This window comes from Episyrphus balteatus, chromosome 1 (assembly GCF_945859705.1).
Source record: "Episyrphus balteatus chromosome 1, idEpiBalt1.1, whole genome shotgun sequence".
Classification (NCBI taxonomy): Eukaryota; Metazoa; Arthropoda; class Insecta; order Diptera; family Syrphidae; genus Episyrphus; species Episyrphus balteatus.
The window spans coordinates 160264794-160287215 of NC_079134.1; the positions used below are offsets into that span (position 1 = coordinate 160264794).

Below are 22422 nucleotides of genomic sequence, written 5' to 3' on the forward strand. Positions count from 1 at the left end.
CATTGTAGAAGTATAAATAAACCTGAGTTTAAAAAAATTATTGCAAAAATTCACGAAAATTATAACGATGAGAAAATGACAGTAACGCGTAACGCTCATAAGGATGACATAAGAAATGTCACATCTATCATAAAAAATATCAATACGTTATTAATCTCAAATTTTCTATATATGTATTAGCTTTCATTTGTTTTACAATTTACTCATATTACTCGACGATAAAACATCCCTGACTAGTTTGACAGCATGCAGAGCTGTTCCAGGAGCAGTTGTCACTCCATATCCACCATGACCATAATTGTGTACAATTTTCATTGTTCTTCCACCATGAGTTTGTTTAAACTCTGGTTCAACCCTTACCACCGATCTATGTGGTCGAAGTCCAACAGCTTCTTCTAAAATGTCAGCCTTTTTCAAACTAGGTAACATTCCATAACAGCGTTCACGAATTGCTAACGAATCATATTTGCATACATCTCTGTTATAACTGTCAAATTGACGACATCCACCTAAAGTGACACTTTCAAATCCAGGGATGATATAAGTATCGTAATCACCATAAAATGCCATTTTTAACCATGGAGCGCGAACTTTAAGAACTTGTCCTCGAATTGGAACTAATTGTTGATCTTGACAAAGTTCTTTGGCGCCCATTCCAGTGCAGTTGACTAAAACGTCAAATTTTTGATTAATATCAAAGAATGATGTGACATTTTGTTCGATTATTTTGCCACCTGCTGCTAGGAATCTGTAAGATAAAATTGAGGTTATGTTTATTTGAAAATATAATTATATTTTAGTAAATTTATTACTTTTTTGTTGCATATGGCAAATAAATTCGACTGTCCGTTAGGACAGTGGTAAAAAATGAACCATATTTCCATCCACCATGACATAATGTTAATTCTTCTTCTGTTGTTTGGCGATAAATTGGTAGGAGCTTTTCAATGAAATGATTCTGAAAAAAGTTAGTTACAAACACAAAATTATAAGGGTGTGTTACCGTTTAAGGACATATCTAAGATAAAAAAAATCGATATTTCATTTATACTTAATGCATAAGTAAAGTAAATATTATGGGACGTATTAAAAGTCACTATTAAATGGAAAAATGAGATAAGCAATTAAAAAGTGCTGTTTCATTACTAAATAAGAAAAAAATTAATGTATTAACCAATACAAAATTTGTTAAAAAAAAGTTACGCATACACCACAGTGATCCGCAAAGTTTAAAATTTTTAAATTATTACAAAACTGAGACAAATTTAATTTCATTGAGTTTTTTATGCTGTTTTAAGTAGTTAAATAATGAAATAAGAAAATGGTGGAGAATTAAACTAATAGCTATGGAGTGTTGAGGACCTGCCAGAGGAAAAAACTAAATTCATATTAAATCTATAAAAAATCACTTCTTTTGTAGGATCTTCAAATTATTTGCATATTCAAAATGCGAGTTTAGGATTCGGAAAAAAAAAATCGAACTCGAGATAACAATTTTACAAGACATTACGTTGATTGAAAATGCCAAAAAAGTGGGTCCGGCAATTCTGTCTGTTTGTCCGTCTTCAAGTACCTGGAGCTGCAGCCTAAACTAATCGAGCGATTTTCTTCAAACTTGGTAGTTTCAAAAACCGCTCTAACGGTATTTATTAAAATTTTTGTGTGAAGTGTAACACATAAAAACTTCTATTATAAAAATTTAAAAAAAAAAATATTTTTTTGTACCTCCCGTTATTAACGGTACCTGCCATAGAACTTTTTATTTGATTTATGAATTTTTCGTTAACGACAAACAGATTTCAATCAATTTAGATAACCTCAAAAAATGTCACGAAAACAAAAAATTTTTTCTCTGATCTGGATGTGCGAATATGTTAATCATATAGTTTTTGAATCGCTGAATCCAGATTAAGTCAATTTTGCCCTACCACGTCAGGTTTCTGACGTGATACGGCAAAATAAACTTCGGATTCGGTTTTAGCGACCGAAAAACTATATGAAAAACCTAGTCGCAACTCCAGATAAGAACTTTTGTTTTTTGGGTTTGACATTTTTTTGAAGATATCTCAGAAACCTGACGTTATAGGGCGAAATTGACTCCGAATCTGGATTCAGCGATTTATGATTTACATATTCGCACATCCAGATCAGAGAAAAAAATTTTTGTTTTCGTGACATTTTTTGAGGTTATCTCGAAAACCTGACGTGATGAGGCAATACGGACTTCGGATTCGGTTTCAGCGACCCAAAAACTATATGAAAAATCTAGTCGCAACCCTAGGTCAGAACTTTTATATTTTTTTGTGTGGCTGTGTTATATAAACATTTTAAAATTTTATCAAAAAACACATTTTTGGATTTTAAAAAAAATATTTCAAAATTTTTGTTTGAAAAATCAATTTTTTGAAAACGGGTTGGCGAAAATCTTTGAAATTTCGTTTTTATATGTAAAATAAGCATGCCTATTACCGAAGACGCAGATGCACTGCGGCGGGAGTGAGAGTCACTTTCACAAGATTTCTTATTACCGAAGCCGCCGGTGCGGATGTGATAGAATGACATTTGGCTATGTAAGTGTCAACAATGACATATGTCGGTAAGCAGTTTAGTGTGTTTTCGTGGATCGATAATACAGTTCATCCCGGGGAGTTCACACATTGAAATTTGATTCGGTTGCGGATCGAGTAGATTCCCGGGGATTGAGTCACTGATGCGTCTTCTGTAATAGGCATGAATAATTTCTTGAAAATGGCATACCAATTTTTTTTTTGAAAAATGTTAGAAAATTTGTATATGTATATTATAACAAATTATTTAAAAAAAAGGCTCCAACAATTTTCAAATTTTTTTTCTAAAAATTCCTTTTCATACTAGAAATCCGATGGCATACTTTGTTTTGTGATCAAATCAAAATCATTAAAAACGGTGTTTCATCAATTTATAAAAACAAATTTTATGTATTTTTTACACTATCGGAAATGTTTTAATTAAATCCATTTGTATGCAAAGAACCAATACAAAAATTTTTAAGAAATTTTGATTCGATAAAATAAAAAATAATTTATCAAATCTGTTATCACATCGTTGACATTTCTATTTATCTATTCCAATTGGATTGGGCATATATTAAAATTCCCATATTCATACTCAATTTTACTTCTAATTGTAATTTAAGGTCTTTTTAAATAATTAAATGATGCATGTTAGCAGCAATTACAAAGGAAATATGTGAAAATTATGTACTTTTTTTTCAACTATTTGTTATTATTTTTAAAAATTGCTACACATTCATACAAACAAATAATAATAATAAATTGTTTACTTTTTGTTTGTATTAAATAGCAATCTGTAAATAAAATTAACTTATCTCTCTCCACACCGATCTTATTTATCAGCAATACCTATACTTATCAGCTGTTATCAATTCTATAATAATTTCTTAATCTAATTCACTTTTTATGCAAAAATTTAACTCACCCGAACAATTGATGGACTAGTTGTTGAAAAAATATATCCAGATAATTGACAAACACCAGCAAGTGGTGCTTCAGATGATTTACGAATATCATCCCAGTAATTAAATGCATCAGTAATCCATTTTCTTATATTAAATGAAAAAAAAAAACATAAACAAATTTTTCTATTTGCCTATTAATACATACTGTGTGACATCAAGTGATGGTCCCATAAAACTAGTACCAGGTCTAAAAATTCCTGCTGCTACATAGCTCGTTGTATCTTTATTAAATCGATCAGCAATTATTGACACTTGAGCATTAGGAAATTCTTTTTGTAATTCAATTGCAGTTGTCAGACCGATAACTCCACAACCCAAAATTCCTAAATTCATTATCGGGCCGGTATAGATTAAGATCAATTTTAAGCTATACAGAAAAGTGTGATAGAACCGACACGATATCTTTTCACTGCAGTGGAAACACTACTATTTGCAGTTGATTGTATTATTATAGGAAGTAGTCTTTGATATTGCTGGGTAAAAAAGCTTTTTTAGATTCTCAAAAGCTAGAAAGTAAAAAAAAGCATAGGAAACACTAAGCGACATTGAAATAAGTACATTGAATAAGTACATTAAAAATAAATAAAAAATATAAATAGATAGATAAATGCAGGGGAAAATGTTTACAGAATTTAAGTCTAATCTATAAAAGTTAATTAATGGCACTGAACATGTCCCAAAAGTCTCCTGAATGTATCCCAAATTTTTCCCGAACGTGTCCCGAATGTGTCCCAAACATGTCCTTAACGTGTCCCAAATATGTCCCAAATGTATCCCAAATATGTCCCGAACGTCTCTCGAATGTGTCCCAAACGTGTACCGATTCACTATGGGGCCTCTTCATAGAGAGTAATGAATGATAAAAAGGTCATTTTTAAATATTGAATTGAAGAGAAAAAACTTGTAACTGTTTTTTGAATAGGGAAATGTTAAAAAATATTTTTTTTGTGCTAACTTCACAAGAAGAAGAAGTTGGCGATTGAAAGCATGAACAAAAGTAGGGAAAAATATAAATTTTGAAATCTTAATTCATTGTGTGAAAATTTAACTAATAAAATGATAAATGATATTAGTTAGAATTATAAAGGTGTTTATTTTAGGTTTCAAAAATAAAAAAAATAAATAGGTATTAAAATATAAGATGAATAAACTGACTATTTTTTTGTATGGTCATTTGAAATGTTTGCCTAAAAACTCTTTTGAGGCAAATATTTAGCAAGTCTGTAAATAAGGTATAGTAAGCAAATACTTCAAGAATATGAACATAAAAGCAGAAGTGCTAAATATTTGCCTCAAATATTTTTTTTAAATTTTGAACTTCAAAAAACGATTTTTTTTTAGATAAAGTACTTTTTTGTTTTTATTACAGTAAATTACAAAATCATTCTTTTTTGACAATCATGATAACATATAAAAATGTTTTTTTTTTCTGTCTTCTTTTTATTTTATCATATTAATTTTCCTGAAACAAGATGATTTGTTACAAAGTTAGAGCTTTTTTTTAAATTTTTTATTAAAATATAATATAATTTAATTTAATTTATTATTAATTTTTTCCAATTAAAATTGATGAGGTTATTAGGTTTTTCAAAAAAAAGTCCCACCTTATAAAGCAAGTTTTTGAAAAAAAAAAAAAAAAAAAAACATCTAATTTGACAATTTTTTTTCAAAGTTTTGACTTTGGAATTTTACTTCACAAAAAGTATTCGCGAAAACTGTGTCGTTAAATCGAAAAACATTTAAAAGAATGAAAAATAAGCTTTCAAAAAAGCTATTGCACAGTATTTTAGGTTTTTTTTTTTTTTTTTTTTTTTTTTTTTTTTGTTTATTTTACGTACTCAAGAACTATTTCTCAAAATAAAGTTCACGTTTAAAAAAAAAAAACATAATTAAAAACTATAGTTTTTTTCAAATTTATTAATATTTTGTCCCCTTACTTAAATTCCTGCAGAAAAATAAAAATTTTAATGTAAAAAAGTTCATAAAATTCAAGAAGACTATTAACCTTAGTTACAAAACCGTGACAAAAATATCTTAGGTACTACTAGTAGCAGTAATTTTTATCACAAATCGACATATTCTGCCCCACTGTGCGATTTGTCCGTAACATGTCCCGAACGTCTCCCAAATCTGTCTCGAACTTGTCCCGAACTTGTTCCGAACTGTTTCGAAGAAGTCTCGAACCTTGTCTCGAATTTGTCCCGAAAGCAATAGTTTTCAACTTAATCTTATTATGAAAAGATTTGGTTCACTGAGGCGTATACGTAACATTTTTTTTCTATTATAACATTTCTAACTCGAATTAAATACTAAGCGAACATACTTAATTACAAGTACGCTATTTAGTTAATAGCCAATCAAAATTTCTCATTCATCCATTTTGATCCTGTTATAATTACCACAAAATTATAAATTAAGCATACTCATTAGATTATAAATTCATCTGTACGTGCATATATGTGTTGTTGTGTATGTTTAAATACTCTAAACACTAAATTCCATTAGAAGGTATACCAATTTGTATGCTAATTGGCAGTGATTTACTTATTAGAATCCCTTCAGACAGCTTTATTAGCTTTGCCTTTGAGACAATCTAAAATGCAAGTAAAAATCACAGCTTAACACCAAAAAAAAAGCTTGTAAAACATGTCTCTATATTCGACACAGATTCATTCAGTTTTCATTCATAAAAGCCATACAAAGAACAGAAGAAGAAGAAAAAAAAAATTAACAAAACTTCGAAGAACTCTGATAAGGAATAAAATTCGAATTTATAGTCAAAACAAAATTTCGAAGAAACAAAATATAAAAGCTCAACAATTTGACAGAAGCTAACACAAAAAAAAAAAAAAAACTGTCAACCATTTTCGCACACTAACACCCACACACAAACAAACTAATATTCCATTACATCGTCATCTATACAAAAATTCTGGAGAAATTTGTGGGCAAAAAAGTGGGCCCAACAGAGGACAGAATCAGAAAAAATAGTTTATAGGACTGATTAAAAACAACTGTTCATTAGGAGACATGCGTACAATGAATTCGCCGTTTGTTTGCCTCTATGCAATGAAATGGCCCCCATTTCTCTTTATGTGTATTTTATATATATTTTTTTACGGCGAATTTTACCTACTTTACCCAGCCACAAACTTCTAACTGTACAATTCAGCAACATCGATTTTCAACGAAACGACCGAAAAGACTTGCGTGTGCTCGTGTATAGAGTGTCGTCGACAAAATATAGAAAGAAAAATTACACAAAAAAAAAAGAGAAAAATCAAAAGAAAAAAAAAAAAAAATCGCTCCAGGAAAAATCTGAAAAAGCTAAAAAAAATTTTCCTTCAGAGTCCTTAGACAGTTTTCAAAAATCCTTACCCTAGTCAGGATATTCGTTCGTGATTATCATCGTCGATTATACAAAAAAAAATAAAAAGTTGAAAAAATTGGATCAAACAGCTCTCTCAGTGTTGACACAAAAAAGGATACACACTTAACTTATTATACAATAATTCTGTCTATAACAAAATTAAAATTTAGTTTCTGGCTAATAAAATTTTTAAAAATCAACGGTAATAGAATTTGAGAAAAAAATCTTTAACAATTTTTTAATTTTATAGTGTTTTTTCGATATAAGAAAAAAGATTTTCTAATTTTTTGAAATTAAGTGTGAAAACGAGATTTATAAGGATTTGAAGATAAACTTCAAAAAAGTAATTCAAAAAGGAGGTGGAGAAAAAGAGCATCCTGCTGTTACAGGGTGGTTGCTATTTTTAGCCTTTTAATATCGATTAATACATAATACATACCTTGTTCTCTATTTCTCACCTACGTGTGTTTTCTGTCTTCTTTGTATTTGTATTTGTTTCATTCTGTGTGTGTGTTTGTGTGATATATATTTTATGTGTTTGTGATGTCTCAAAAATATTAAATTAAAAAAAGTTTTTACTTTATAAATAAAATATAAATAAATTTTTAATTTTTTTGTTGTTGTCCTTGTTTATATTTCTTTTTTCAAATAATAAAATAAAATATTGTTTCCTTTTCTTCTCGTTGTCTTTGTGTCTGTGTATGAATCCTTAAACAAATACATTTGAATTCGCTTTATAACTCAATCAATCAACATTGTCCAGGACGACCGACATACTTAAACGGCGAAATCATCTTCAACGCAGCAGAAATACAATACAAAAAGAAAACTTCAAAAAAAAATCTGACCAAACAGCAGCAGCAGCTGTGTGCTCTCTGAGTTAAAGTAATATAACTTGCAGTTGACAGTGAAGGCCAAAAAAGAGGATATAAAAGTTTTGCTGATTTGTTAAAATATGTAAGTTTTGTTGTTGTTGTTGTTGGGTTTTATTTATCTTATTAAAGTCATATGGTGTAGAGAGAAGGAATTAGAGTCAGGCAGTGGGTTGATGTTCTTACTCATCCTGTGTTGTTGGTTTTTAGGGTATGAGTGAGGAAGTGGAGCAGCAGTTTTGTGATTTTTTTTTCTCTGTAACGGAATTTTTTTTTGAATAATGAGGAAAAAAAAATGTATGCTAACAACCAAGGAAAAATCAATATTTCTATGATGAGAATCTGAATATTGTGTGCTCTGTGCAAAAAAAAAGTATCTATATGTATAGGATTTCTATAAAGGAACAACGAGAGATAGGATAGAAGGGATGACATTTTATGTGGGATGAATGTGGGTTTTTTTTTTTGGAGTACAGTGGGTCAATTAAAAAAGGTCAGGAGTAATAATTATATTCTTAGACAAAAGATCTTATTCATGTAGTTTATTTTAATCTAAAAAAAAGAAAGCAGGTTTGTGGGTTTGGTTATGATTAAAAAAATGTATGATTGGTTTAAGACAATTTGTACAAAATTCATATCAGGTCTGTGAACATGAGTAAGAAATGTTCTTTTTAACATTTCTTTTTGGAATTAGAATCATTTGATGTATTGTTTTTTTTATATGTGCAATTCTGTCGATATGTAGCTTTGATGACGATATTGAAGGAAAAGGTCAAGAAACTTTAAAAAAAACTTTTGTTTTTTTGGATGGAAAACAATACGGGCGAAATTCATAGTCCTTACTCAAGTTAAGATTTTTTCTCAACTAGCGGAATCACTTGAGTAGAGTAAAATCTTGACTTGACAAAATATTTTTTTTCAATCAAACTTACAATGAAATATACAATATTTAATAATTCCCTATTCGTTTATTTCTTTAACATTAAATATCGTCTATCGCAACAAAAACAAAATCAAATCGGTGAAGAATTATTAAAAGAAAATTATTTTCAGATGACAGCTGGATTGAGAACATTTTTTCCTCAAGTAGAGATTTTCCTTTACTGAAGTGGATCGCTCTATTCTTGCTGCGAATAATGACATTGCTTGAGGGAATTATTAAGTTGATAAAAAACTCAACTTGAGGAACGACTATGCATTCCGCTCTACAGCATTCAAGATAAAAGATTAAGGGGTCGTTTCACAATATTTTCCTGCTGTTTTATTTGAAAAAAAAGTATAATATTGTAATAAGATTTCCTACTAAAATACTATTGGTGCATGTCTTTTAACTTTTAAGGCTTACCTATTTTTAGTAAGTTGAACAAAAATCAGCTATTAAAACAATTTCACTAAACGTTTTCTTGTCGTATATTATTGATTTCCTTGCTTAATTTAGGGCATTGTAAGTTTTTAGAAACCTTAAACATCAATTTGCTTAGGTCTGCATATGTTTTCAAGTTTCTTTTCTAAAAATATACTTTCCTAGAAATGTTTAGTAAACTTTGCACAGAATGCTATCTTCCATAAATGAAAATTCGAATCTGAGAATTGAAATAATGGAGAGCAAACAGAGTTTTCATAAATAAAAAATAGATTAAACTAGTATTGACATCACAATAGGTAAAATTAATATTATTAAGACGCTTTTTTATTTGCAATTTAATTTTTTGAAAATGGGTTCTGCATTTTTTTTTTTTTGAAACATAGTTTTAATGTGTCGATTAACAATTTCTTAAGAATGATATACTACTTTTTTTGAAAAATAAATTGAAATTTGTTTTAAAAGTAAGAACAACCTACATAATTGCTATAATGATCGTAATTTTGACCTGGCTTACATTTTTATAAATTTATGACGACCTGAATTCGAATCTGAAGTCACTCTCAAAATTTTAAGTAAATTACGAAAAACCATAAAAATAGCTTTAAAAATAAGTTCATCTATGAAACCTAAAAAAACAAAAATAAAAACTACCGGAGCAACAAAATCAAAATTGCCATAACTAATTACATAGCAACAAAATAATAAACTACTCTCAATTCGATTTGCAAAAAGTGTTTCTCTAAGTTCATACTCTAGCCCAGGGTCGATAATTTTTGGAACCAAAAAAAATCATAGTAGAATGAAACCCATTGGAAAAGGAGGTGAATATGATAAAAATGAAAGGAAAAATAAATTACGGAAAAAAGTTGTATGGGAAAGTTGTAGGTAATAAAAAAATCTATAACTTTTGTTTCAACAATTTTTTCACATAACCTCAAAATTTAGGTGAAAAATTAAAAAAACCGAGTTTTTGGTTTTTTATTTTTATCTTTTTCAAAAAACCTACCTTATTATGTCTCAAATACACTGTAATTTATTTGATTTAAAATATTTATTTTTTCACCTTATTTGGATTAAATACCAAAAAAAACACCCTAATTTTCAATCGAAAATTCACGTGTCAAAATATCAACTTTTTTCGAAAAGTCAGTGGGCATTTTGTTCGTTGAAATATCTTCTTTCAGATGGTGAAAGAAAAAATTTACATTTGTACACTATAGTACATTTTCTCATAAAATGCAAAAAATGAAAAAAGCTTGAATACGAAAATTTTTTTTTGTCATTATTTAAAATTTTGGCATATTTATTAAAATTTACACCTTAATTACTCAAAAACCATACGATTTATGAACGCAACATGAAATCTTACTTACAACTTTGCCATACAAAAAAAAACGACGACCAGGCCGGGAATTGAACTGGAGACTTCAAATCATTAGTCGCCCACCTTACCACCTGAACCAAGCTGCCATGAAAATATTGATCGCGATTTTTGTTCTAGTGGTAAGTTGCAAAAAAAAACCAACTTTTCAGTCAAATTTTAATAAGATTTTCTCTATAAAAATAATAAGAAATCTCCTTAAAAAAACCTTATTTATCGTTGATTTTAATAAGATTTCCTTATGAAATGTATGGACGGTAAAACAATATGGCAATCTGTTAGTTTTAGAGGGTCATATTTTTCTCTGTGTAGTAATTAATTTAAAAAGTTGTCCGCTTATTTATAAAAATTAAAATAAAAAAAAAAATCATAAATACTATTTTTTTTTCTTTTGAGTTTTTTCCTATGATATTATTTCTTTTACGAAAAGTTCAAAAATAAAATTCCTGTATTAATCGAAATCTCTGACAACAGTCTTCTTTGAATTTACGGGGAAAATGCCTTTTAAATGTTGCTGTCCTATGACAAAAATTTATTTTTACTTACTCTAAATGGCAACTTCTGGTTTCGTATCAAAAAAAACAATATCGAAGTTATAATCAAAATCAACTTTGGTACAGACGATTTTTGACAGAATTCTGACAGTTTTTAGTTTTTGTTTGTTTAAAATCTCTCGCTTAAAACTGATACTTACCATGTATTGTGATATATTGCAATTTTCTCAAAAACGACTCTAATGATTTTGATAACAAAATGTAATTTTTTAATGAATGGTAACGCTTCTTTGCATATAAATCTGTTTACTTTTTTTTTCTGTCTTTCAAACAAATTAGGTATTATTTGAGCTATCTTATACAAAAGGCTTTTATATAACTTCAATTTAAATTAAAAACAAAATTTTCAAAATATTTATGGACCTATACAAAAAAGTTGAAGATTTTTTGTTTTTTTTTTTTAAATCAAATTTACATGTTTTAAATTCTTTTTAAAATTTATTTTTACAAAAATTTGTATTAATGCAAAAAATCAAATTGCGTACTTCCAATTTTGGATCTTTTCCATTCTAATTTTTTGTGGTTTATGATACTATACAACAAGAGTTAAATGTTTTAAACTCTATTTTTGCATATTTTTAATAAAATTTTAATTGTGTTGATAGAAAAAAATGAAATTTTCTGCAGTCAACTTCAATTACTGCAATTTATTGTAGTTCATCCATCACTTTTCAATAAGAGTTGAGTACTTTTACAATTTGTAAGCTTTCCCATTAAAGTGTTCCAATTACTTGGAAAATCAATTTGTTTCAAGGTATTGGTCCCTAAAAAAAATACTTGGTCCAAAAAGTATTGCTCTCCAAACCATTTGTTGTTTTTTTTTTTTGCTATTCCATTAACCACTATTGCTGTAGGCGAACTATTCATATATGTACACACGGACCCAATGATAAAAACTTCAATTTAGTTGTTATTTCTTCTTGGAAAATTTATCCACACGTTTGGCTTTTTTTCTGTTCTCAGAATTTCTACTTCAGCACAAGGCACTTCATTTTGTCAATTATTAACATGAAATTCATTGAAGTTACTGAAAAAGCAATTTCGAGAATTCCATATGCACAAAAAAATGTATTTTGAAAATTGAAAAGGGCTAGATTATATGCGTGCATGTCTCTGGCACCAAAAACAATTTTTTTTGAAAGACAAAAAGAATAAATTAAAGTGCTTTGTTTTATTTAATAACTTTTTGACATGAAAGACCTTTCATTTTTAAATCCCTTGATAAATATATATTTTTTAACGAAAAAAAAAAGAAATCCTTTGAAGATAAATTGATTGTATAAAAAGCTATTTGCGTATCAATTTGTTTCATAACCTCTCTTAACATAACTTCAGTTATGAGTTAATTCCCATAGTATTTACCTATAACAGATGGCCAACACTCAAACCAAAATATATATTATATCAGTCAAAAAGTCCCGCACAACCCAAACCATGATAATAAAACATTATTTCATGTTAATTTCATTTATTACATCAGTAAAGTATAAATCATTATTCAAGTTCCATTACTTTAACACCTACACTTACAAAAGTATTATATACACAAACCCACTATGCCTCTATATACTTTATTATGCCTGTTGCGGTATTCGTTAAAAATGAAATAAAAAAAAAATAAACTGAAATAACCCTTATAATGTAATAACGATGTTATACCAAACAATAATATCGAACACAGAAAATATCACAGTCCCTTGTTTTCACACCTTTTTCCATCAATACAATTTAAAAAAAAAAAACAGAAAGAAAAAAAAAATTGTATGTGTACGAAATGCCTTTCAAAAAGGACTATAATGATCTCTTATAAATATTTATGTGGGACGAATTCTCATTACTACCGCACCAACTCTTCACTCTTGTTCCATGTCGTTGGAATTTATTATCAGTGAATATGTATATAGTGTATATATTCGTACTTAGTATTCATGAAACGTCATTGTTTTCGCACAGTTTATTCTTTCCAACCTTCCCCCCAACCCCATTTTTCACCCCATTAACCCTCCACAAATATAACTGATTGACGGTCATACGCAAACAACAAGAGATAAAAAATTCATCAATTTCCCAGACGATAATAAAAAAAAAAATATCGAAAATCCATTTAATTGCTTTGTCCCCTGCACACTACACCCCAATCCCCTTTAGGGGTTTTTTTCTGTGAAAGGTTTTTATTTTTTGTTATTGTTGATACGGCTTTACGTTTCTAAAAGGGATTAGGTTATAGGCTTGTTTTTGTATAGACGACACTAACATACTAACTCGCCTATTTTCCAAGGATTAATTTTGACCCAAACAGCACCCTTCCTCACCTTCCCGACTTACAATTCGATTTGAAATCTTCTTAGCTTCTATGCTAACCATGACACTCCTCCTTGTTCTTTGTTTATTCAATTTGCACAGTAAAACAACTCACTTTTTAGTGATGGATTAGGTTTACTTGGCCCTTATTGTCAAGTTCTTGTTTTGTTACTTTTTGATCAATCAACAATGGCAAAACGTTTTCAATATCTCTGTCTCTATATAGTCAGTGCCGGATTCTTTCCTTTCTTTACTTTTTGGATAAATATTTTAACATATTTGAAATAAATAGAGTGTTTTTAGAGTACTCGAGATCATCTTGAGCCCAAATTCTAGAGGCGTTATTTAAATCAGCTCCAGTTCCAACTTCGTTAAAGCTTCGATAAGATTTCTATGAATCGTAAAAAGAGAACGTGCAATTACAAGTTTCAGTCCTAAGACAAATCTCTTTAAAATGTTTAAAAGTACCTCATATCAAGGCTTTAACGAAGCTATTAGTTTTAACAGTTAGCTTCGGTAAAGTTTCCTAAGTCCAATATTAGTATCTGTTGGCTCACAATTTTTCACTCCACCTAATTTTGACATTCTCATTCAGTTTTTTGTATAAAAATGCATAAGTTTTACTGAATTCCTTCATAAAATTGTTCAAAATTTCTCTTAGTTTTAAAAATTAACTTCGGTTAAGTTTCTTTAGTCCAATTTTATGGAATTTGTTGACTTAAAATACATTAATCTAAAATCTTTGGCAATCTTATTTAGTTTGGTTAACGAAAACGCATAAATCTTACTGAATTAATTTATAAAGTTCTTCAAAATTTCTTAAAGAAGCCTTTTCGAAGTTCCTGCTTCATTTTACTTTTATAATCATTCTAATTGAAGTTTAAATGAGTTTCAGTAAGAATTCCTTAAATACTTTCAAGCTCTATTCAATGTGTAGTTCTGATTAAATCATATTCAATTTCAAAAAATTCTTTATAGAAACTTTAAAGAAGCTATTAATTGTAAATTTTAACTTTTCTATTTTTAAAGGAGCTATCCGTAAAAAGGAACTCATTTTACTCTATAGAATCAACGTCAAAACCGAATGCTTAAAAAATTGGTATAAACTTGATATAAAAGTTTGCTGCTCAGCTCTTTTGTTTCGTTTAGAGAATTTATGAAAAAGTGAAAAAAAGATGGTTGAAACGTAAAAAATGTATACAATTTTATAGTACAATATATTAAATTCGAAATCCACTACTGTCTACACATATTTGTATAAAATCTAAATACCTACACTTATACAAACAAAAGAAAAAAGTGCCTATACAATTTTCTCTTCACTATAAAATACCTAATAAATTCTTATCACTTAACAAGAATTACAAAATATATTTTCAAAAAAATAAAAAAAGAAAACACACACACAAACATTATATAAAAAAAGAGAATCCCAATAACCCAATAATGTTATTTTGTTGCTTCAACATTATATAAAAATACCCACAATCTTATAACCCACCTACATACGCACAGAGGGAACTTTTCAAAGTAAGGTATCGCCCACACAATTGTTATTGAGGGGTTCTTTTTTTATAAATGGATTTTTTATTTTATTTTTTTCTTATCAAGTCAATTCACACAGTCAAGTCGTCGAAATGTTTATCAATGTCAAACCTTCACTCCGGAATACCATCAGCCTGTCCTCTTCCTCCTTCCTCTATAAATTGAAAGCAATATCTATGACAATTCTTTTCAATATAAATTTAGATATTATGTGTTAGTGTGTATATATATCTACTTAGTTTCCTGTTCGCAAATAACATATGACAAAGAGAAAAAAAAATAATAATAAATGTGTAGGTACCTTACTTACATTTGTGACAAAATCTAAAAACACATTAACTATGTATGTCCGATGTGGAGTAAGCCAATAAAATGATATAAAAGTTAAATGTTAACAAAAAAACTTGAAAATTGAAAAAAAAAAAATTGAACCTATCATTGATTATATTCATTGAACATTAAAGTGGACATATGAAAGATTTTTGGCATTTTTCTGTTTCATTTAATTGAATTTATTATTTTTAATGTATTTAATGGGTATACAAAATCTACATATACACAGAGAAAAATAGACCACATAAAATAGAACAAAAGCAATAAGATTTCTCTATGGTTTTCATCCAAGAAGGAAACCTTATTAAAACAATCGGGTTTTCCTTATTGTTTTAAAATCTGCAAAAAAATAAAAAAAAACGATGACCAGGCTGGGAATCGAACTGGAGACTTCAAATCATTAGTCGTCCACCTTACCACCTGAACCAACCTGCCATGATAATATTGATCGCGATTTTTGTTCTAGTGTTAAGTTGCAAAAAAAATCAACTTTTCAGTCAAATTTTAATAAGATTTTCTCTATAAAAATAATAAGAAATCTCCTTAAAAAAACCTTATTAATCGTTGATTTTAATAAGATTTCCTTATGAAATGTATGGACGGTAAAACAATATGGCAATCTGTTAGTTTTTAGCGGGTCATATTTTTCTCTGTGTAAACGTTTAAGGTTATGTTCAAGCTTGAGAGATTTTTCAATAAAAAAAAAAATCCAGCCAAAGGATATTATGCATGTTTTTTTTTTTTTACTTTTTACATAAAATTAAACTTTACCTAAAGAACTCATAACCCTATGAACATTTTCTCATCTCGTAGGAATTAATATAGTAAATTAACTTATCCTGACAGGAGTATGAACATGAAAAGTATTCACAAATAATTTTTGTTTAGCATACTCGTAAAATTTCAAAGTGTGATTTTCATTTACCTGACTAACGAGTTTGTTAACAAGAAAAGAAAAGTCAAAAGAAAATAAATTGGCTTCTTCATTTGAAGAAGTGCTTTTTTGCACAGGAATAATTATAATTATGCTTTACAATTATATGGATCTAAAATTTGCCATCTTAAACTCAAGTTATCGTGAAGATTAAAAACTCTGGAAATGTACAAAAGAAAGTTTTATTAAATTTAAATTTTTTTCAGCTCAAAAGCATTATAGAAGCCAATCAAATGTTGATAAAATGCTTCTCCGTAGTCAAACAACTTTTTTTTTTTTAATTTTGAAGGTTTAATGAAAAGTAATGTAGTAGCTTTCTTAGACCTTTTTTTTTTAGACTTTTGACACTCATTAATAACACGGTGTTACAAAAATGAGGTTTTAAAATATACGCGGGCGGAGACCTATCATGTTTTGTAGAGCTAGTCGCCCAGATTACGAAACGGTATTTAAAAAGTCCCTAACACCCCCAAAATCTGGAGTTAGGGGCAAAAAACGGATTTTTGACCTTAGGACCTTAGGAGATAAATATACCTTTTCAACAATGTATAAAACATGTAACATGGTTAAACCACCTAGAATTTATAAGCTGTCAAAGTTCAAAAATTCCATTTTTTTCGTCATTTATCCAACTTCGACATCAAATTAAACAGCATGCTGTTTTAAAAATATATTCTAAAATAATATTTGTTTCCAAATCAAACGAGGTATTTTTTATGAAAATCAGTTTAAAATTGGCTTAGAAAAAATTTTTTTTCGATTTTTTGAAACAGAAATTCGAACTTTTAGGTATAGAACAAAAATGTTGTTTCGGCACGTAGTAGGATAACTTGGGCGCCAGGATTTATACAAACATTTTTTTCTTTGAGAGGGGGGTCTATCTCCCCCCGTTTAGGTGGGAGGGGCAGTTTTCTAAAAAAAATTATCAAAATAAAAATTTTTTTTTAAAAAACAACGGCAACACTTACAGTTATAAATGATACCATTTCCGAAAGGCAAAATTGTACATTTAATTCTAATTTTTAAATCAATATATTATAACCAATTTTGAAATAATCGATTTCAAAGTTAAAAATAGACGAAAAGTTTTTTTTTAACTCATTTTATACTATTTTTGTCCAGACTGTGAATTTTAACTCTTTCGGACCCAGCGTTACTCTCATGTAACATATTTTTAAAAATTCGTAAAAAATATTCCATTAATATTTTTTTAGGTTTCGATGGCTTAATTGAAAGATAATAATGCCTAGTTACTTGATTATTACAAAAAGTTAGTCATATATCATACCTTTAATTTTTGTTTATCGAAGAAGGGACTGAAATTCACATTTTTTTCTTTATTTTTTGCAAAAAAAATTTTTTATATATGGTCATAATTTTGAAAAAAAAATGTTAATCCAGAAAGTGTTTTGTTTTTTGGCTTAGAAGAAGTAGCATACATTATTGTTCTATAAAAAATTATTTTCCCAGTTGTCCGACTTTTTTTGGTGGTCGTAGGCAGTGCATGTAACTTACATGCAACAAGAGAGTAACACATTATTTTTGCTATTTATTATTTTAGAAAATAGCTTTTTGCTATTCATATTTCTTAGTTGTGATGTTTTTGACACGATGATACTGAAAAAAACATTTTTTAATATTGATTTTCATAGCTTGGGTTCGAAAGGGTTAATAAAAAAATTACTCACAGAAAACTGCCTCAATTGATTCCTTATCGAACAGTGAAAAATATATGTTTCTATGTCTTCTAGTTTTTGAGAAAATTAAAAAATAAAAACAAATAAAAACAAAAAATATTTTGAAAAAAGAAAAATCTAATAAAATAATTTTTCAATTTTCTACAAAAACCCGTTATTAAATCCTGGCGCCCAAGTTATCCTACTACGTGCCGAAACAACATTTTTGTTCTATACCTAAAAGTTCGAATTTCTGTTTCGAAAAATCGAAAAATTTTTTTTCTAAGCCAATTTTAAACTGATTTTTATAAAAAAGCCTCGTTTGATTTGGAAACAAAAATTATTTTAGAATATATTTTTAAAACAGCATGCTGTTGTGAAAATATATACTTTAATTTGATGTCGAAGTTGGATAAATGACGAAAAAATTGAATTTTTGAACTTTGACAGCTTATAAATTCTAGGTGGTTTAACCGAGTTACATGTTTTATACATTGTTGAAAAGGTATATTTATCTCCTATCAGAAACTGTAAAAAAAATCGAAAATGAGTAAAAATTTGACGAAGCTAGATTTTTTTCAATTGGTGAAGGTAAAAAAAACCGTTTTTTGTTAGGGACTTTTTAAATACCGTTTCGTAATCAGTGCAACTAGCTTAACAAAACGTAATAGGTCTCCGCCCGCGTATATTTTGAGTGTTAAACCGTGTAATCTTTTTTTGGGTGATTCATTTTCAAAATTGATTACTGTCCCTGAGGTTTAAAATTTGAAAGCTTGAAAATTTATCTGTTCATCAATTTTTTAAAGCAAAAGTATTTGTTTCTCTTTAACTTTCAAAATAGAAGATTATGTTACACATACACCAGAGTGACCCAACTTGTGTTTCTTAAAAATTGGGAAAATTTTTAAGCACGACAAGAAAGTGCACACAAAAATTATTTTTAGTTATTTTAAACAGTTTTTACCAAGTTAAAAGCAATAGTCTAGTCAATTTCATTGTTTTTTGAAATTGCCGGTCACTGAAAAACAAACTAAAAATTTCAAAACTACCAGTAATTTATGGATATTTTATATGGAAATGCTTCAAAGTGAGGTCTTTAGTGATTCCCTAGAAGCCAAATTATTTTTTTTAGGACTTAAATTAACGTCACTTGCCATACAATCAATACATACTAGATTATTTTTTTCAAAAAGCCTCTAAAAAATGGGTTAAAATTTTTGTTTATTCTGTCACAAATAATGTCTTAATGAGCCGAAAATGTTTTTATGGAAGTGGTTTATGTGTTATAATGTGTACCTATTTAAATTTGGCAACATTTTCTTCAATACAAAAATTAAAAATATATTCAAATTTTTTTCTAAAACATAATGTGACACATTTTTGAAACTTTGTTTTTAAACTCCAATTAACGGTTGAATGGCATTCACAAAATTTGTTTAAATTTTTGAAACTTGTAATTTAACATTCTAAACTATTTTACTATAGCAACAAGTAGTGCAAAAGGGTCGTCAATTCAACTTATTATTATTCTTTCATTTTATTAATATTTTTGAAGTGAAAACTTCTTTAGTATTGATTTGAAACAAGATGAAAAGAAAAAGCGACACTAAAAATCAATTGATCATAACTTTTTTGTTTTAATAGAAAGATGAATGAAATTTATACAGTAGATAGGTGATTAAATAAATTATGATTTTGCAAAATTTCAATTAATTTTATATTCAAAATTCTGAGATAACGGTGAAAAGATGTTCTTTTTCTAAACACGTTATATCTTTTGATCTAGAGCACATTAATATTACCTATCATTTAATGTATCACACATAACGGTACGTGCTCTACAAGCTATATAATCTTTAATTGAAAAACTTGAAAAATACCTCAAAACACCTGTGAAGATTTGTTGCCGATGACCAGCCAGCAGTAGAGGAAGTACCGTAATCTCAGTTTGAAATTTCGACATGGTTCGCTTTAAAAAATTCTTACTTTTTTTGTAGGCATGGTAGAAATATGATTGAAGCGTCATATAAAAGGTGAAATAATAATGACATAAAATTTATTATAGGTTGTCTTTAAAAAAATGGATTTGATGGCGTTAGAAGAGAAAAGAGATTGATTGTTTTGCTTTTTTTATGAAAACTAATTGGGTTAAAAAAATTCTAGCTCTTTTTGTAGATGTTGTATAGACATGGTCGATATAAATATTTTTAGGTGAAACAATAAGCTTTCAGTATAAAATTTATTGTAGGTTGTCATATAAAAAAAGTGATGGAATAAAAGAAAGTTATATTTTTTCGATTTTTTTTTAATGATTTTTAAGGTTTCACTTCAACCACGTGTGAATTGCACACATGTTTTTTTTTCATATTAGCTTTGTTTAAAAAAAAATAAATTAAACCTCTAAAACAAGAGGAAAAAACCAAACAAATGTTTAAAATATGTCGATTAATATACTTTATGACTGCATCTCAGGGCATAAGAAGAAAGAAGAACAAACATTTTGGAACAAACTTTTTTCATGTTAAATATCATGCTCAGCTCATCTCATATTTTAATCAAAATCGATTTTTTTTTTCACAACTGCAAAACTTACCATTTAGTTCTCTCCATGAATATATTGTGCAAGAATAAATATACAAACAAACCCATCACAAACATCCACACATAAAACTGCAATTTATGATGACAAAATAAAGTTTGAAGAAGGAAAGTCCTTCAAGGAAGTTGTCAGTTTTTGATCCTTTAATACCCATTACGTGATCTTTTCCTCAACTCGTTCGTACACACACGTAATAGCAATGCTATAGAGGCAAAGTAGATAGGTACATATTATTATTTCCATGGTAAATGAACAGACACGCAGAGCACTTCAGACAGGTGCCACTACATTTATATGGAGATGGAAAAGGGGCATTATAAAGAACACACAGGAAAACACACTCACTTCTCGCCGTCGTCATCGTCATCCTCATCGCTGTCGTAGTTGTCGTCCTTTGCATTAACCCGATAGATAAACGAAAACTTAAAGGGCGTTATGGTATTGTCCTAAATAATTAACAACACTCCAACGCTCAATGTGGTTTTCGTGCTCTCTCCTTTTGTGTGTGTGTGTGTGTATGTGTAATTTTATGGCTACATATAAATTTATCTTCAATATCATCAACGTATTTGTATGAGAAGGAAGCTTTTATCGAGAGGCTAAATGTAAACGATTTGAGAAGATTAAACACGAGCATTTTGGAGATCCCTTTCGCATACACACATCGACGACGCCACCGCCTCCGGAGTATCCTTCCGGAGGCAAATCAATTTTAATTACCGCGTAGAGTCGTCCGTCGTTGTCTTTGTCAACTTTGATATGCAAATTGCCATTTGATTATAAAGATGCGACCATTTGGATTGAATTATAGGGACATTGAGTTTATACATAGTTAGTTTAGCTTAGTTTTCGTAATTCGCACGAATAATTTATTCTTAATAGTTTGGTCAATTAATATGTTAAACATAATATGGAAATGAGTAATCCTTATAAATTGGTTATTTGTGTTAGCGAAATATGAGGCAGTAAAAGTCCTTTGTGAATTACAATTTCCTGACATTTATATCAATTTCTAGCAAAAAAATGGTATTAAAAAAACTACAAGTCAGTAACTTTGTTATTTAAAAAGTTATACGTTTTAAAAGATTCCAAACTTTTACTTAAAAAAATTGCACTTAACCTTAAACAAACTTAAACTTTGATGGGTAATATCCCAAAAATGATGTCATTTAAGATCAAATCGTTTCTCTCGAAGTAAAAATTGAAACTTTTAGCTATCAACATGTCGTAATCCACCCACACATTGTGTGTTAAATTGCAAATCATCTTCAAGGACATTGCAAAACTTTCGCCCACATATTTTCTATAGAAGACACAAAAAAAGCCACACACACTGAATGACAAATAGCTTAAAATGAATAAAATAGAAAGAATAAAACGTCTATCGATTACATCATCTTAATCCCAACTGACCTATAAAAATTATTTTAGAATCGACATTTTTATCGAAGGATATATAAGACAAACAAACAAAACAAAGAAAGTAGTACTTAAATGTATTAATGAAAAAAGAATAAGAAGTTTAAAACTAAACGAGTCATCGTTTAAGACAAAGTTAAGTTTAAAGTTTTGAGAAACAATAAATAATGCCAACTTCATATTTTCTATTTTGAAAATTTTAACCATTTATAAATATTTATTAATGCAAGTAGGTAAGTTTTTTTTTTTTTTAAGTTTTGTTCTGTTCTTGTTTTATTTGAAGAGGCTTCTCAATTTATTTCTCTTATATTTACTCAAAAAATAAACAGAAAACAAGGCCAAAAACTATTTGTGAAAGGAAAACAAACAGATATTGTACTCCACGTGGTTGTAGGAAAATTCCAGAGATGAATTCTGTTTATATGCACGTTGTACAGGGTGATTAAGAAAAAAAAAACAACAAAAATTTTTGAAACACTTACTACTCGCTTCGAATAAAAGTTAGTATTTAAATTTGGGTGGAAGAAAAGACCTATATTAATTAACGGGTTTTTA

The 22422-nt window shown here is 28.5% G+C and overlaps 2 protein-coding genes across 4 annotated transcripts in view; one reads left to right on the plus strand and one right to left on the minus strand.

Moving 5' to 3' along the window:
• Window positions 1–154: 154 nt before the first annotated feature.
• LOC129921096 (D-aspartate oxidase) lies at window positions 155–7006 on the minus strand. Its single transcript, XM_056002766.1, has 5 exons — window positions 6896–7006; window positions 3663–4023; window positions 3478–3601; window positions 813–958; window positions 155–748 (listed from the first exon to the last, which is right to left on the minus strand). The coding sequence occupies exons 2-5, from the start codon at window positions 3848–3850 to the stop codon at window positions 193–195; spliced, it is 1014 nt and encodes a 337-aa protein (XP_055858741.1). The 5' UTR covers window positions 3851–4023; window positions 6896–7006; the 3' UTR covers window positions 155–192.
• The window catches only part of LOC129921097 (ras-related protein Rab-3), a 43259-nt gene continuing 27800 nt past the window's right edge, over window positions 6964–22422 (plus strand). The window contains exons 1-2 of one of the 3 annotated variants that reach the window (XM_056002767.1): window positions 6964–7089; window positions 7651–7844. The gene's annotated coding sequence lies outside the window, so the exon portion shown is untranslated. Of the gene's footprint in view, window positions 7090–7151; window positions 7278–7650; window positions 7845–22422 lie in introns of those variants that run through there. The other 2 variants (XM_056002768.1, XM_056002769.1) reach the window with 2 other exon arrangements.